Consider the following 17392-nt stretch of genomic DNA (forward strand, 5'->3'; position numbering starts at 1 on the left):
ATAAAAAATTAATAATCGACTCCTTAACATGACTTCACCATATTTGTCAACTATATTAGACTTAATAAGGCAATGCTAATAATTTGAATTTTGGTTTACAAATGGATGGCTAGGTCCGGTAACTTTCACCTTACAAATAAATAGTCCGCCATTTCAACAAAAATATATCATCAATGTCACTTAATATTTATGAGTTAATATTGCTATATTGTAAGTGTAAAGATTTAAATACAGTCAATACATGACTACTATTTATTTGTATTATTTTTTGAAGAGTCAATAAAACATGAATAATAAATGACACAATAACAATGTATAAAACTCATACATTGTCGGTTATATCTCTAAGACAGTAGTGGTACAGGTTATTGGAAAAAAAACCCCACTTTTTTGTGACACGCTCTGTAATTGGTAAAAAAAAGTGGAACTCCATATGTTGTTCCCAGATCATGAGTTTGATGTGATGAATACACATCGTAGCCTCGTAGGCCTAAAAGGGCTCCAAGAAGACACTAGTTGTTAAAAGAAAGATATATCAGCTACAAGACAACATTAAAAAGGGACATTCAGTTCTTTCTTCAGTCAACATGGGGCATGTTTTAAAACCGGTTGGATAGATTATCTGTATGTTTGACTTTTTTAACTCCTCTCAGTTAAAGTTTAGCCGAACACCTTCATTGAGAAGCTCTACTAAAAATAAAGAGCTTAAATTTAACATAGAAAAGTACATAAAAAAGTAGCTTTGAAAAGAAGTTGGATACATGAGCTTCTATTTGTGCATCCATTATCAAATCAAGACCCACGCATATTGCTTCATTTCTTTTATTCTTACTTGCCATTTTATCATTGAAACAAAGCAAAAGCATTCACCTCGTCAATTCCAAAACGCAAAACAGAACTGTGATGCTCTTGTCCAAAAAATTTCTTTATTTGTTAGTCAATTATTTTCCATGTTTTATTGTTGATTTATTTTTGGGTTTGTTGTTCTACATGCTTGTGTTGAATTATATGAATAATTTGTAAATATAGAAACGTGTATCAGTTCTAATTGGTTTTAAATAAATAGAAATGATTGGTTGAGTTAAGGGGCTGATAGGAAATGAACTAATACTATTTGTAATATCAAACTTTCATTAAAAAGTTGTTTTAATTTTTTTATATTAATTTTAACATAGTCAAATGACCTTTTTAAGTTGAACAAAACAATGAAACTGCCAAATAGTCATCATCATAGCACTAGTGTGTACTTATTCTACAGTTATAATAAGCTTTTCACTAATCTAATAGCTCAAAGACTACATAGTATTTACCCTTCCTCGTCGTAATCTTCATCTTCATCTTCTAGTCCCCGACCAAGGTGTGCAAGCTGCATAGTATCGATGGCCATCTTGCTCACATCAGAAAGGGACCACCCTGGAATTTCTTCATGTTTGATCTCTGTTGCAGGTTCAGACAATGGGGCATTAGCTGCTGTGCTAGCATTTTTGTCCTCGTTTTCGTTCATGTTGGCATTCAGATCAATGTTTTGGAATGACTCATTGTTTTCAACAGGAACTGAAATATTCTCCTTCAGTAACTCCTTCGACTCTGAACCATCATGCATTGTCATGATTGTATCAGTATTATGTTCGCTTCCATGCTGAACAATAGTACAAGGCTCGGGTTCAGCTTCCTGATGATGTGTCTCTCTTTCTGCAGTTCGAGCTCCTCGACCACGGCCTCTTCCTCTACCTCGGCCTCTTCCTCTACCAGTACTGCCACTGTGGCTTAACTCACGCTGGAACCAAGGAGAAACAAATTGATCAAAATAAAGTATAGAACTCATAGATTAAGGGGCTGCTAGGAAATGAAGCCTTCTTTGCCCATGAAATGTTTTTCATTCCTGCAATACTTTAGGGGATTGTCATGTGTTCCATACTAAAAACTAGAGTTACTGAACAGAGACCAAATCATTTTTTTCCGGAACAATATATTATAGTCTCCATAGCAGTTAGACAGAGTAGACATATATGTACTTGTACTAAGTGATTTCTGGAAATAAACTGATTTGTGTTTAACCAATGGTACTGGACAGGAATTAAGAAACTAAAAATCAGAGAAGTAGGAAGTCAGAAATTGGATAGAGACAACAATACAGAAACATAACGTGTTACTAAGGGGTTTGATGCAAATATAAGAAGTGCAATTACCATCTTGCCTCTCTTAGCTTCTTCATCACTGTCATTACCATCTTCGGCAGCAGCTTTCCTGCAAGAGGATAACATTCTTAAGTGCATCAATAACTATATGCATACATAAATGAGAAGTTTAAAAAAAAAACACCAAATATATTGAACTGCAAACCTTCGTTTTGAAATGGCCCGATCATCAGCACCAGCCTCAGAATGGCCATGGCTGTAGTCAGGAACCCTACTGACAACGTCCCTCAGAAAGTCAAAGACATTATAGCTTTGTACACAATGTTTTCTGCAATTAACATTCACCATTTGGTAGATGAGACTTTGGAGTTTGTACTGCTTACTAAAGATAATATGAGTTTCGAAGGCAGTTAACAGAAACAGTATAATATCCTAATCAAACAGGAGCTGAATATTACATGGTTAAATTAATCAACTTAGGAACATATGCCTGAGAACACAAATTAAAATGATGGTGGAGGTTAAAGGTGGTTCCAAAGTGACAAATTATTTGAAGTTTTTGGGTTAACAAGGTATACCACTCTAAAATGTAGAACACAACTATCCCTGCCAAGAACAACTTATAGTTGAAACCTCAACAAGTGAACTTTTTAATTTACAAGGTAATCTGATATGCTGCTTAGATGGTAGAAGTATAAGAAATTTCGTTGAACTACGTAGTTAAACAAAGGCGAGATTTAAATATTCTCTGTATTTTTAAATAATAATTACTTGAAGATGCCAATAGGGCAGAGCATAGTTACAAACCTCTACAGATACAAGAAAATCACATCCCTATTTCCTACACCAAGTTCAGCCAAGAGCTCAAGATATGATGAAAGGGGAAAAAGTTTCTCGCAAAAAGATTTCTTCCAGCAGTTATACAACCAATAAGTTATTTTTTGTTTGGGAAAGTTTTTTTAATATAAACAAGAATATTCAACACTTAATTGAAAGGACAAAATATAGGAACGTTTCTTTGGGTAATTGTGGTAATGTTATCCACAAAAGACATGTTTAAATAACATCAATGAGACCATAACATGTGGAAAGGCTGTAAGCCTGTAACACGTGTGATGTTTGTCTGTAAACAGTGAGGAGCGAGAATTAAAATAAAATAAAATCAATGTTTAAAGTCAATTTTAGAGACATTATTATTTGAAGTTATTGAATTATTTTCAATCCATTAAAATAGGAGATAAGAGAGAAGTAATACACATCATAGTAGTTTTGACTTACAGATGCAATGAATTCATGGTCTTTGCTCCTCTCTGAAGAGTTATTTCATAAGTACGATCACAAAGATCTTGCAAAAATAGTTCCAGAGCTTTAGCTGTCGTGCATCCAAGAGTAATTTCAGTAACAGTTATAAGAGAAAAGAAACTGCAGCCTTAAGTTAACAACATAGCAAGCCGAAGCAACTCACAAACTAAAACAGGCACTGCCAGGGCTATCTTTCCAACATCCTCATCTGCTTGCATTATCTTCTTAATCCTAGCCTGCAAATTAATGTTTCCATAAATAAAGTGTTCTTTTAGAAGATGTTACTCCTTATAGTAATTAGTGTAAGTAGAAAAATTAGTAGAATCTAAATTACAAATTAAGACCCCTGCAAACATTGTATGGTTTCAACTTGACACTAAATTGGATTTTCATATAAGAGTATCCCAATAGTTAGAGGGAGAGGGAGACCAAAAACAATTTATCGGTGAATGATTTGTCTACAGACACGTTTTAAGATAGGACACTATGGCCTTATTACTTGTTAGAAGTTAGATCCATGTTACTAAGCCCACCTAGTCGGAAAAGACTCGGTTGTTTATGTTGTATGTTTTTCCCAATTTATGATGTTGAAAGTAATTCCTAAAGGAAGAATTGCATTCAGGTATAAATCACACAATCTCAAAGACAACAAGCCAGTCTACAACAATTAAGTCTAATAGCAGGCGAAGGGAGCTCACACTAATCTGAAAGATAGTGACTAACAAGTCATGGAAAAAAAGAAGTGAATCAGAGACTCACAATAGCATAAGGAAAAGTATCAATATCAAAAAATACTTATATGCACCTAATTTTAAATATTGATACTTCAAACTTCAAATAATTTCAATATGAATTCTAATCACAGAACCCAAACAGATCTAAAATGAAAAAATGGGGAAATTCCAAAAACCTAAACTAAGTCAATCAACAGTTCAGATCATCATAACCCCATCTACTTCAATCATCAAGCACCATGATGAAGAAAAAAGATATCCAGAACTTCCAATTATTATGTAACACCATAAATCTTATGTTAATGTTACTGCTCAGTAAACACGAGGTCACAGGTTCAAAATCGTAGAAACAACCTCTCCGCTTGCAGGGTAAGGGCTGCGTATATCTAACATACCCAGCCGCCACCAAGTGAGAGCTTATGAGCTGCCCTTTTTAATCAAAACAAGCAAAATCCACTATCACTTTCCATGGGTTTCTAGGAATCCAAAAAGCAACAAATTACATAAAAATCAAAACTTTACCAACAAATTTGAAGAGAGAGAGAGAGAGAGAGAGAGAGAGAGAGAAAAAAACTTACAGCAGGGAAACGGGTATCAAGCTTCTTCCTCATGGTAACTGAATTTGTGGGGTTCGTGAATTGGGAATCAAACGAAGCATAAGAAGGAGACCCAGAAAGCAAAATCGAAAGCTTTGAATAAAAAAACAGAACCAATCATGAACAAGATCAAATCAATGAAACCCATTTTCAGATCCAATAGAAAGTCTCAGATACAACGTAATATGCCTGCCTGTGATTTTTGTTAAAGTGACAGCTCGGTCACGGAAATTCTGCCACGACCCAATAGTTGGATCCCAGCTATAGAAAGAGTCAAAGTCACGACGTGTAATAATATAATTGGGTTTGACTTTTATTTAATATTTATGAAGTAAAAAAAAATCATCAATTACTCATGTAATGGGCTCGCTTAATCTGAGATTTTGTTTTAAAAATTACCTTACATCTATTTGCCTACCTGCTTTTATCATTATATATTTTAATTTATTTAGTTCTTAATTTAATTGTGAATAATAATAATAATGATGAAAATGAATCAACGATTTATTTTACCCATCCTATAAAGAAAAGAGCATAATAAGAGTATCGAAAAGGTTCTGTATCAACAAATCACACGTAGAGATCTTGATAACACATAAAGTTAATAGTATTTTATAATTAATCGATTGAGAAGCCGCTCGTAGACTACCTAAAAAGGAATATTTATTATTTGATCCATTTGATCCATCTATTAATTTGCATCCTCATAATTAATATTGAGTGATAAATATGATAACAGCGTTAATATGTTGAACAAAATTAAAGAACCTTAATTTATTAAGAATAAAAGAAAAATCCTATCTTTATATAGGAATTATAAACAACAAAATAAGGGGAAAAATCCATTACTTAACTTGTTCCGGAATCTACATACCTTTCTTTTGAAACTCTAACCTCAATCCTCTCTACCATCACCACTGTATTAAATCCAATAGAACAATTACCTATCACAAGTTATCCTCCTTTCAAATTTGTAAGTCTCATTGCTGATGGATCTCAATTTCGCCATTGACTTATCGAATTCTTCATAATGATAAGGTGGATTTATCCAAATCATAAATTTTATTGAAAGTGTGTACCTTTAATTGAATAGATCTTAAAAAAATTAAATAAAAAATTGCTAAACAAAAGAGCTACTTAAAGAAAAGTAAAATCATTCAACATTATATTCATTTTTATATTTAAATGATATTATTATTTTAACATATGTTTTAGAGACTCATACTAATAAAATTGAAAGTGTTTATATAACTAATATATTAAGTATCAAATAGTTTGCATGATATAAATTAAATATCTTATTCTGAATTCAGTTGGACAAAAATTATCTCCCTGTAGCAAAACATTTGACAGCATTTAGAAGAAGGGACCAATGTCTTTGGTAGTTACCTGAGTTTTTTTATGGATAAAAAAACTTTAACATCACTGAGATATCAACATGGAAAAAAAATTATATTTATGTACTGGTCCTTAAACATAACCGACATAACAAATAGTTTAAGGTAAGAGTGTCATTAAAAAGAGGAACATAATAAAACCAGGTCTTTATAAACACATTCTTTGACGTTAGATATAAGTCATGTAATCCAAACCATATATTGCGTTTTTATAATAAAATAATAAGATTTGTATGATAATTTTATAAGAAAATATATTATTTTTAAAGGGTGGCAAAACATTTTTTTTGTAAATGATTATTTTTTCATTTCTAACCTATCTTTGTCATAAATGTTTTCTTACCAAACCTAGGACCAAGATCCAGGAAAAGTGCCACGTGGACAGAATATAGAAGAAGAAAGAAGAAAAGAAAAAGGGAAACTACTTTATATTATTACTATTATTAGAATGTAGAAACCAAAATGACATAAAAATAAGGAAGAGAAAGAAAGAAGAAGCAGGAACAAACAACGCATAAACGCCATTCATTCTTCACAGCCTCTGTTCTGGTCCATAGGTAACTTTCTCTCATCCTTTCTTTCTGTTTCATGCATCAATGCATGCATTTGGGTTGTTCTTTGTTTCTGGAAATTCCATTTTCGATGGGGTTCTTCTTTTTTGTTCTATCTCTTTTATTTTGTAGATCTGATCTGAGTATTTGTTGTTTTGGTGTTATGGTTTGAGAGTAAAGATTGCATTTTTAGGATGTTATTTTGGTGGGTAGAAACTGGGGGATGGGTTTGTCTGCCTAATTTTGATGATTGTCTTAGATGTTTTGAATTGCTTTAAAAGCTTGCATTGAAATTTTAACCTTTTCTCTCTTCTTCTTCTTCTTCTTCTTCAAAATTATTGGATTTGATTAATGTTTGGGTTAATTTTGTGTTTTATCATCATTGCATCCATTCAAGCTGCTGTCATCTCCTGAAGAACATGTTTTTATTCAAGAATATTTGTTTTTAAATATTGTTGCTAAGATTCCATTTATAAATATAGAGGACAAATAGAAATGGATCGTGACCTTAATTATGGGGATTCTTGTGATTTATGTCCTATCTGTAGATCAGATCTCATTAGTAATATCATATACTCTATATTCCTCATGGTGTCAAATTCCGATGTTTTTGGTTCGCCAAGGTTCTTTGTTTTTTATTTAGAAACTATAGATCCACGGTTAATTTTATTATATCTTAATTATCATCAGAAAACTAAATTTCCATTTCTTTTGGAGTTTAAATTTGTTAATTTGGGGAATTTATTTCTGTTAACTTGGCGAAACCAATGTTAAATGCAACAAATTTGTTATGTTTAGATAGCAAATTGCAGTGGGGTTATAACTGCATAGATTCTTATATTGCCAAAAAATTGGATATATGTCTATCATAAAACTGTATCAATAATGAACTTTTCAATCCTATGCATTGTTAATTCATAATTGGCATGTTCGGACTGGAGTTTTATAGGAAGCCCATTTTATCATGTGGCGACAATGTCTAGCTGTGTTATTGAATTATCTGCCTTTGACATTCTGTTGTTGAATTAATGTAAAACCTGTGTATATAAATTCAGCTATTCATTTATATTTGTCGTGTTTTAGTACATATAAAATGAAGATTGATTCTATATTATTTTTTGTAATTATATATGCAGCACGGATAAAGCAACTAATTCGAAAACTTTGAATACAATGTCTCCATCATTGAAATCAAAATCCAAGTCCAAGGAGAAGGCCTCTGCAAGGGCCAGGAAGGAACAACAGAAGTGTTCTCCAAAGACTTCTGTGACTACTAATCATGGGAGTGGCATTCCTACTACCACATACAATCCCATCTCTGGAACATTTCATACCTTAGAAACATTATTAGTTGCTTCTTCGGCTCCACTTCATGACAACAGCCATTTCCTAAAAATAGATGACACTGATGATCATTCTAGTAGTCCTCAAGGAACGGTGTCTGAGTGTGATTCATTTTCTAACAATGGAAGCTGCTCTGGTGAATCAGAAGACCATAAAGAGAAAGTAGCAAACATGCGTCTGGATACTATACCTGGTTGTGATAATGAGAAAAGGGAGAAGATCCGGCTGAAGAATGAGAGAAAGCACCAACGGCAAAGGGAAAGGAGAGCCCAGGAGTTGCATGACCGTTGCAGTGGCTATCTAATGTCAAGGAAGCTAGAAGCACTTTCCAAGCAGTTAGTAGCGATGGGGTTCTCTTCTGAGCGAGCAACATTGGCATTGATGTTAAATGATGGCAAATTGGAGGAATCAGTATCCTGGCTCTTCGAAGGAAATGAAGATGAATCACATACAAAGGATACTACTACCAATCTTCTAAGTGAAGGTAATTTGAAAATTGACATAAGTGAAGAGCTTGCGCAGTTATCTGCTATGGAGGTGAGGTACAATTGTTCAAAGCAAGAGGTTGAGAAAGTAGTTGTTGCCTGTGAAGGTGATATTCAGAAAGCAGAAAATACCTTGAAATCCCAGAAGCAGGAGTCTCCTGTGATTCAATCAAAGTCAGAAGATTCTGCTCGAAATAATAGCTTGGTGAGATCACAAGGGCTACCAACAGCTTCAGTTTCAATGCAGCAGAGAGGGAATGACAGTGACTTTTACCATTCCAAAGTAGGTGGTGGTGCTTCTATGCTCCCAGATCCTGAAAGCAAGAATCTACAGTCTTTACACTCAAATCATCAAATTGAACCGACAGATAAAAGATGGGGTGTTACTGGATCAAGCCCTTCTACTATGTTAATGATGCCACCATCCATGCAAGCACGGTCTCCATTTGCAAAAGTAGATGCCCAGCCTAGTGCCCTTTGGAATGAAGGGAGAATGATTCAACAAGGATTTGGAAGGGAGCGAGTAGTCATGATGCAGAATCCACAATTCACAAATGCCAAGCAAAATTCTGTGTCTTCTATAAATGCCTTACCTTCAGGGACAGAAGGTTGGCATGCAAATAATATTCTATCTGCTGAAAATACAAGGTCAAATGGGAGGTTACTACAAAATCGCGACATAGGAAGTGCAGGTACACAAAGTGTAGAGAAATTTTGTCAATCTCCTTATAATGAATATTCCAATGTCTTCGGGCCAGTAGACTCCTTATCATCCGGAGTGGGAGGTTTCTATAAGCCAATGCATGCATCATCACCATCGCCTTCACCTACAATCCATCCTCAGCATCAGGGTTCATGGAGTGCAAGAGCATCTTCACCAGCACTTACATTTCCACCATCCCTTGGACTTTTTTCTGGTCATCAGAATGCAGCAGACAGAACATTCAGCCCACATTTACACGTGGATTGGAACAATGGTGGCTTGATGCCAGAATTTGACTACACCAATATAGATTGGACTTTCTATACTTTAGATTGCCGACCATCTCCCGAATCAGGCGGATTGTTGTTAGGGATTTCATCATTGTTGAGAAACAGTTCTGGGAGTAAAATGATGGGCAGTTCTTCATACATGGCCGGATTACAAAATGGTGGCATGGCTAAGGAATCTTCAACCTCTGCTGGTTTGCGAGAGTGGACAACTCCTTTTGCTGGGAAGGACATATTCAGTGTTCCTAGGCAGTTTGTTACCTCTACTCCTCTGTAGTTCTATGTCTCATTTAACAAAAGGGGATGTTACTCGTTCTCTGTAGTACTTGGAATGACTGTGATATGGTTGTTTATGATTTTCCAATGAAATGCATCTTCTTATTTATGGTTAATGATTTTTCCCCTTAGTCCTCAATCTTCTTTATTGATTCCTATCACTTGCATGTGTTTTATTACAAGTCTTTTTCTAATACTTAGTTTCTGGTGTGGGTTGGGAACTTGGGTAGGCTTGTGCTACTGTTTAAGCACTAATGTTTTTGAACATGTGAGTCTGCTTAAGATTGGCATAGTAATGCTAGTCAAATAATTAAATGCAGAAAATGTTAAATAATATCCAAGAGAAAATTTTGGTGCCTATCTATTCCCCCCTATGTGATGCAGAGATAAATAGAGGTTTGGGGTGGAGAAGGAATTTGTCTCATTTTCAAGTTTAGGGCATTGCTACAAGTCCTATAAATGTCGATTATTGTATTTACCATAAAGTATTTAATAATAACTTCCTAGCATTCATCATAAATCTTCCAAGCATTGTTAAGCATTATGCTTTACGCCTTATGTTGAAGATAAACAACTGTCGAGAGGTAAAAAATGAAATTCGAACCTACTGAGGGAGCATTTGTCTAAATTCAAAAGAATCTTTGCTTTTGTTGAAAAATTGCTCAACAACCATAGTGAGGTGCTTGCTATTGCATGTGGTAATGACATCCAAATTTAGACAAATCAAATTTGCTGTTAATAACATTCAAATTAGTGATAATGACATCCATTTTCCGATAAAGTTTAATATTTATGCATTATCAGTGTAAAGTTTGTAAAGTTTTTTATTTTATTACCATGTATTACTTTCATCTAAGAATCAAGAACTATTAATACATGAATTCTGAATATGCACTAACAATGTAAAAAGAATATAATATGTATTTGGTGATAATAGCATGCAAATGTTCCTAATTCAAATAGTATTGTCTCCTACAATGGTTTAGACAAAAAAATGCAAATAACTACTTTTCAAAACTTACAAAATCAAACTGGAAAGCCTATTAGAAGATAAATTAGATGATAAATAAAGCTTAAGTCAAACTCCCACAGATGTATTTATTCATATGTTGCCATTATATTTTATTAATTCTTTCTTATTAAATAGTCAATATTTCAGCATCCTGTTGTAGTTGGTTCTTTAACAACCAAGTTTTATTCTATTAGGTGGAATGAACTAAACAGATGAGTTTATGCCAGTATTTTTTCAACATAGAAATTCAGTAAAGCTATTAGGATTGAGTAAAGTTTTGAGAGGATTTGTCTGTACAGAAGGTTATAGGTTAAAATATGGCAAGGGAATCCAGTTGTATCACATTCTTAATCCATCTATAGCTAAGTTCAGTCAATGTTCCAAATGTAATGTTATTCTAAAAATTAAAAAATAAAAGTCTGGAAAAGCAGCTGTGTACACAAGATTCATGCTGGTATACAATACGTGCAACACCAAAAGAAAAAAATGATAAAGCTACAAGAAAACACCAGTCTCAGACCAAGTATTTGGTGCTATAACTCACACCAATATAAAATCTTTCACCTGAGGTTAACTCCTGGCTACCATGTTAAAAAAACGTGATTACAATTCTGAAAAAGTTTCAAACCACACATCTCAGTTTTTTCTTCACCGACATCAGACACCTGATAGACAGAAGACATTGTTGTTCCGAGCACAAGAACCAAAGCCCCATACCTGACTCGACTTAGAAGTTCCAACAGTCATATGCTTGTAGTCAGTGGCTAAATCATCTGCAAAAAGGGTTGACATAACATCGGTTGTGATGGTTTGGTTGTTGCCATGCCCAAAATCCTGTTGGAGCCAATCTGCATCAAGCAACAAGTCTGGCCTAGTAATATTCAATTCAGACATGTTTTGATTTTCACTGTTCGGGGTCCAAACCTGGTCAGCAGACTCTAATTTCACGATGTTACCTGCATGAAATCCACAAACTCTCAAATTTTCATAGAATATCAATAGAACTTCAGCAGCTGGGTGACTGAGAAAACATAATATAGGAATTAAGGAGGAAACCTAACATGTGCATTTTCATAAAAACTGCTTAATGAATTTCTGTGTGATACTAACTATCATACAAAATAAATGTACTATCTTTGCATGAAGGCTTGTTATGCTTTGTGAAGTAAAAGTGAGTTGAATCAAGTATTATTTGATAAAAAAGATTTATGGATTTATGAATCAAGTACTATCTTTGCATGTGAACGTGAGTATAACTGTTTGGAAGTGTTTTTAATTATCATCCTTCATGCCACACAGGCACACATTGAAAGGCACTAACCATTGAAGGTCCCATCGGGCAGCGTTTCATCAAATGAATTTGCATTGGCAACAGCAGGGCATTCATTCAATATTGAAGTTGCACCAAATGGAGATACAGGGTCAGTATGGTCTTCCAGTTCTGTCTCGTACATGTTCAACGTGGAGCTGTCTGCTCTGTGACCAGGAGTTGCAGTAGATGAGTTTGAACTCTTGTTAGAATAATGGTTCTTGGAGCTGCTCATAGTCTTTGACTGATAAACTAAAGCATCCAGAAGGCCACTATTATGTGGGGAAGAACTATCTGACTCCATTGCACTAATTGGTGTAGGAGACTGAATGAAATCATCAACCGAATCAAGCAAAGGAGGTGGGGGAGATGTACCCCAGCTACCTAAATCAATTTCCGGATATTGGAGTGAAGGGAGCTCCAGCTTCACAGCCTCATAAGTAGACTTTGAAGTAGAGGAATTGCCATTTGAAAATGAATGGCTGTAACACATTGAGCTGTGTGAGGAGGGACCATGATCAAGGGGTGATTGCATTCCAAATGAGGCATTATCCTGAATATGATCAAATGGATAAAACACATTTCTGTGCATATCACTAGAACCAAGAAATGGCATTGTTGACTCTCGAAGACGCTTATGGTTAGGTGATGTTGACGGCGCAAAATTAAAGTACTGAGAAGAATCAAGATCTTTCAGCATATTGCTATAATCAGAAATATCAGGAAGCTCAGGCACATAAGGTGAGATTCCCTGGTTATCCTTCAAACTGTCAAATATTGCATCATGTATCTCATAACTGTTTTTGTGCAAGAAATCATGACGCACTTTATTGCCAGCATTATGTCCTCCACCAGTGCTTTGCCTTTGTTGACTCTCTTGGAATGCTTGCAAACACACTTCAGGAGGATAAAGTGGCAAGCCAGCCCGTTGACGCCTCTTGATTCGGGTGTTCCAATAGTTCTTTATCTCATTGTCAGTGCGACCAGGCAACTACAAGCAAAAGAAATCAACCATTATGATGGATTAAAAAAGAAGCACATAATACTGGGGGAGGGGGGGATTGTAGAAGAAACTGATTGGCACAATCACAAAATCTTCTGTGCAACACATGATAGTCATGCCTAGAGTAATTCTCTTGGGTGAAAGCCATATCTAGAATGCTCTGAGTCAAAGGTACTGCAACATTTACTTATAAATTAAGATCAGCAACTTGAATATTTTAAACCTCTCAAAATTATAGAAATAAGAAAAATATCCGAGTTTCTTTACAATTAATTCAATCTCAAAAGAATGAGGTTCTTAAAATTATATATTCATGTGTCATTATGATCACCATATATATTGATATTTACATACCTATTATCATTTTAATAAGATATTTTTTGGTACTACCAAGGGTATCTCCTCACCCTTTTGGGTAACGAACTAATCCCTTTCGGGGTACGTGGCTGCCCCTCCCAACAAGTATCACTCACAGGAATCGAACCCTTGATCTTTTGGTCATCCTGGGAATCTAGTGAGGCCTTACACCACTAGCCCAACACCATGTTGGTATTTTAATACGATTAATAGTCAATATAATTGTTATTTCCCTATTTTGGCAAGTTACTACTAGTCTGTTTTTCATGGCTGAGCACAAGTCCATGACACCCAACACAACCTGACATGGGCAACCTTCTCACATTTAGACATGCACAGTTTTCACTACATTTTCCAGTCAATTTCCACTGTCTGCTGAGTAGAATTATGACTAAGCTAATTTGCAAGAGAGGTTATCCCATATCTGTCTCAGTGTCCAAGTCACAAGTTAGAATCACAAATCATTTGGAATCATGGAATAAATTAGTAACCACGCAGAAAATATAGTCTCCCACAATATCATAACATAATTCTAGTTATAACTTAATATATAAGCCAAAGAGAAATACACAATACGCTTACGTGTGCCGCCATGCGTGCCCACTTGTTTCCCATTTTTGCGTGAAGTTCAGTAATCAACCGCTCCTCTTGTGCAGTAAACGCCCCTTTCTTTAAATTTGGCCTTAGGTGATTGGCCCACCGCAATCGGCAACTTTTTCCACAACGTGACAGGCCTGAATGCTTCTGAACAGCATTCCAGTTCCCCTCCCCGTGCTTCTTCACATATTCAACCAAAATCGCATCTTCAGTAGATGTCCATGGACCTTTCTTCAGAATAACTCCACTGGCACTTCCTCCATCACCCTCATCATTCAACTGTGACTCTGTCAGATCATTGGGGAGCATCTCATCTTCAATCTCATTATTCTTCACTCGTCTCATCTTCTATTATACAGTTTCTGCCAAATATTTCATGACCACAAAGGAAAGCCTTAAAATATACAAAAGAAAGTTAGGATAAAACCAAGAAAACGGTCCTAAATTTGCTATACCAAGCCACTAAATTTCATTTTATTTTCTATTTTTATTTTGCATTGGGGGGGAGGTGCAGATCACACATCAAGGAATGCAAGCAGAGTGATATTAAATGATTAAGACAAGAAACAACCACTATAGAGATGTCTCGGAAACAAAACAGAATTACTACAGCACTTAAATGGAATTGAAAATAACTGGAAGCTTCAAGCAATGTAATAAAAATAGGAAAGTTTTCTACTTCAGCAAAATCACTGACTCTGAGTAATTAATGATGCTCTCTCCTCAGAACCAGGAAAGCAAGGATTTTGCACACCCAAAAAAGAAACAAAGCATAATATTTCATCATAGTATCAAATTACTTATGCCTGCCTAAACCTGAATCAAATATATAGAGAAAGAGTTACCACATAGTTATTATACCCATATAACATTGAATTCATTTTCCTACCAACCAAAACTCCAAATCCGTTCACTAAAAATCTACAATACAGAACACATTTATTACAATATTTAATAAGCTGAGAAAAGAGCAATATTGCAGTGTTCAAGATTTGAAAAAACAAATATAAAATTAAATAAAAAAATAGCTATCCCTATCTCAATAGATCTAACTTTTCCACACAAAAAATAAATGAAAATAGCAGCGCCCAAAACAAAAGGAAAAAAAACAACGAACACACACAACGAGACGATACCTAAAATCCAAAAACGTTAGTTTTTACGCGCAGAGGATCAAGCTCAATTCAGCTAGAAACTGAACGAAACAGTGTGAACTGCGTTCCTGAAATTCACAAAAAAGAAAACAAAATAATTAAAACGTAGTTTCAAGCTGATGTTAACAAAGGTAGCTCGGAAAGTGAGAATTCGTGGCGAAAACCTAAAAAACGAAACGTTTTCATCAAGTTATAACCCTAATTTGGAAACCTTAAACAAGAAATTTGAGAAAATCCGAATCTAAATGAAAAAAAACATATTGGAGAAGGCGAATTCAGATTGAGTAAAGAAATTGAAAAATAGAGTATTTGACTTGGAAGGTTGAGATTATAAATGACGAACCGGAGTTTGTGGAGAAGGAGAATGCGGAGGAAGAGAGAACGGAACATTGAAGAAAAATCACATTAACAACAATAACACTGTACGTAACTCGAGAGAGAGAGAGAGAGAGAGATGATGAAGAGTTTTAGAGAGAGAGAGAGAGAGAGAGAGTGAATGTGTGTGTTGTGTGTTTGAAGAGAAATGATGGATTGGCAAATGAAAGAGAGGAAATAGGGAAAGAAAGAGAAATGTGGGAATGGAAAAAGGGGAAGCCAAGTACAAACCTTCACTCACTTCAATGTTTCTTTCATCTTATTTCTACTCTATTTATTTCTATATTATTCACCCTTCTCACTACTAGTATACATAGCCATAGACCCATCACATATTTTTGGGATTACAAAATTATGACTTTCCATACAAATATAAGTATAATATTTACATATTTGTAAAGATTTATAAACTTATATGTAGTTAATATATTGAGTGTATAAAAAATTTAAATTGTGAGTATACCCATCCTTTTTCTCATATAAAAATCAATAACCTTTTACATGCTTATACTAAAGACCAAGAAACTATATAAATATATATATAGTTCTACAAAAATATGAATAAAATGGGACGAATTGGGTTAGAGAATCAACTATACCAAACCCGAAAATTGAACTCATGAAAAATCTGAACTCGTCACTTTGGGTTTCCCCATTAAATATGGGTTCGGTTTAGACAGATAGATTTAAATTTTTTTGTCATCCCTACTAATATTGACAATTAGGGTCGTCCTGTCCATGTCTACACAATGCCCACCAAAATTAGGGCGGGCATGGGCATGCCAATTTTGAAATAGAGCATGAAATATCATGCTCTGCTGCCCTAAACATGGGTAGGACAGACTTGCGGGTGACCTAAATTAAAAAAATGATGTATATGGAACATTACAAGATATTATATATTGTCTCTTATTTTTTATTTCACTGCTGAAAAATTGTAATATTCATGTTAACATACTTGAGAATACATTGATGCATAATATGACAGTGAGATTTAAAGCACAAAACATGATACATTATTTTGCATAAACTAGACAAACACTTAATCATAAGATTTTATATTTTAAAAATCACTTCGTTATACTCAAGCGGTGAAAACAAAAATTACTCTTGTCATACTTAGTCTATTAAATTTTTTATTGTAATATTCACTGATGCCCATAGACCACTTTATCTTGCCATTTGAAATACCTGTGTGCGAAAAGAACGTGTTGAATGAACATTTTAGAGGGTATAAATACAATTTTCATACCTTGCAGGCACATGCCCATAGGTGTGGCCCCCAATTGCCAATAATAATCCCTACACAAAAATGAAGTTAGAAATATACCAACTCTAATTAATATTAAACACATCGGTAGTTCTGTACATCCGGTAATAAATGAAGTTTGAAAAATATAATGTGAATGGCTTAAAACCTTTTTATACGATGGAGCAAATAGAATTGTATAGGGTTGGATTCTCATGAGTGATACTTACTCGGAGAAACAGTCATAATTTTGAAATTGATTAATTTTTTATTCAAAAAATTAAGGGAAAACTCATGATACTACAAAAAAAAAATAGTTGTTTTGTGTTTCACATATCTACAATTATGAAACTTAAATTCCCAACACTAGTTTTTTAAGCATAAGTATATTAAATATTTATTACAATAAATGAAGTTAGAGAAATATATAAGCTAGATTTGTTGTTCTTGAAATGCACGGATGTTAATCTCTTTATTTAATTATCTGTAAATTGTTTGACTATTTCTAAACGTAATATATTTG

General features: G+C 34.4%; 3 protein-coding genes and 1 long non-coding RNA gene across 8 annotated transcripts; 2 read left to right on the forward strand and 2 right to left on the reverse strand.

The window, feature by feature from the left end:
• On the reverse strand, nt 1167-4979 carry LOC109352018 (dr1-associated corepressor homolog). The gene is made up of 6 exons (XM_019593784.1): nt 4753-4979; nt 3604-3676; nt 3417-3510; nt 2344-2466; nt 2190-2247; nt 1167-1777 (listed from the first exon to the last, which is right to left on the reverse strand). The coding sequence occupies exons 1-6, from the start codon at nt 4783-4785 to the stop codon at nt 1307-1309; spliced, it is 852 nt and encodes a 283-aa protein (XP_019449329.1). The 5' UTR covers nt 4786-4979; the 3' UTR covers nt 1167-1306.
• LOC109352019 lies at nt 6595-9969 on the forward strand. Its single transcript, XM_019593785.1, has 2 exons — nt 6595-6724; nt 7855-9969. Exon 2 carries the CDS (start codon nt 7892-7894, stop codon nt 9812-9814), a length of 1923 nt encoding a protein of 640 aa, XP_019449330.1. The 5' UTR covers nt 6595-6724; nt 7855-7891; the 3' UTR covers nt 9815-9969.
• Nucleotides 11198-15729, reverse strand: LOC109352021 (transcription factor GAMYB-like). Of its 5 annotated transcripts, none has more exons than XM_019593786.1 (5): nt 15589-15729; nt 15228-15313; nt 14077-14453; nt 12147-13125; nt 11198-11781 (listed from the first exon to the last, which is right to left on the reverse strand). In XM_019593786.1, exons 3-5 carry the CDS (start codon nt 14434-14436, stop codon nt 11483-11485), a joined length of 1638 nt encoding a protein of 545 aa, XP_019449331.1. In that variant the 5' UTR covers nt 14437-14453; nt 15228-15313; nt 15589-15729; the 3' UTR covers nt 11198-11482. The 5 variants fall into 5 exon arrangements, with proteins under 5 accessions (XP_019449331.1, XP_019449334.1, XP_019449335.1 ...); XM_019593789.1 differs by lacking the exon at nt 15589-15729 and adding an exon at nt 15410-15547; XM_019593790.1 differs by lacking the exon at nt 15228-15313.
• LOC109352022 lies at nt 15594-15905 on the forward strand. The gene is made up of 2 exons (XR_002108314.1): nt 15594-15671; nt 15729-15905. It is a non-coding gene; the product is annotated as an uncharacterized LOC109352022 (long non-coding RNA).

This window comes from Lupinus angustifolius, chromosome LG07, assembly GCF_001865875.1.
Source record: "Lupinus angustifolius cultivar Tanjil chromosome LG07, LupAngTanjil_v1.0, whole genome shotgun sequence".
NCBI lineage: Eukaryota > Viridiplantae > Streptophyta > Magnoliopsida > Fabales > Fabaceae > Lupinus > Lupinus angustifolius.

Bases quoted from the DNA above. Each gene is read 5' to 3' on its own strand.
- LOC109352018 (XM_019593784.1), bottom strand. From the start codon at position 4,785: ATGAGGAAGAAGCTTGATACCCGTTTCCCTGCT. The intron at 3,677-4,752 runs GTAAGTTTTTTT...ATTAATTTGCAG, and splicing joins TTGATACCCGTTTCCCTGCT to GCTAGGATTAAGAAGATAAT. The intron at 1,778-2,189 runs GTAATTGCACTT...CCTTGGTTCCAG, and splicing joins AAGCTAAGAGAGGCAAGATG to CGTGAGTTAAGCCACAGTGG.
- LOC109352021 (XM_019593790.1), bottom strand. From the start codon at position 14,436: ATGAGACGAGTGAAGAATAATGAGATTGAAGATGAGATGCTCCCCAAT. The intron at 13,126-14,076 runs GTAAGCGTATTG...TTTTGCTTGTAG, and splicing joins GGGCACGCATGGCGGCACAC to TTGCCTGGTCGCACTGACAA. The intron at 11,782-12,146 runs GTTAGTGCCTTT...GATTTCATGCAG, and splicing joins GCCCGATGGGACCTTCAATG to GTAACATCGTGAAATTAGAG.
- LOC109352019 (XM_019593785.1), top strand. From the start codon at position 7,892: ATGTCTCCATCATTGAAATCAAAATCCAAGTCCAAGGAGAAGGCCTCT.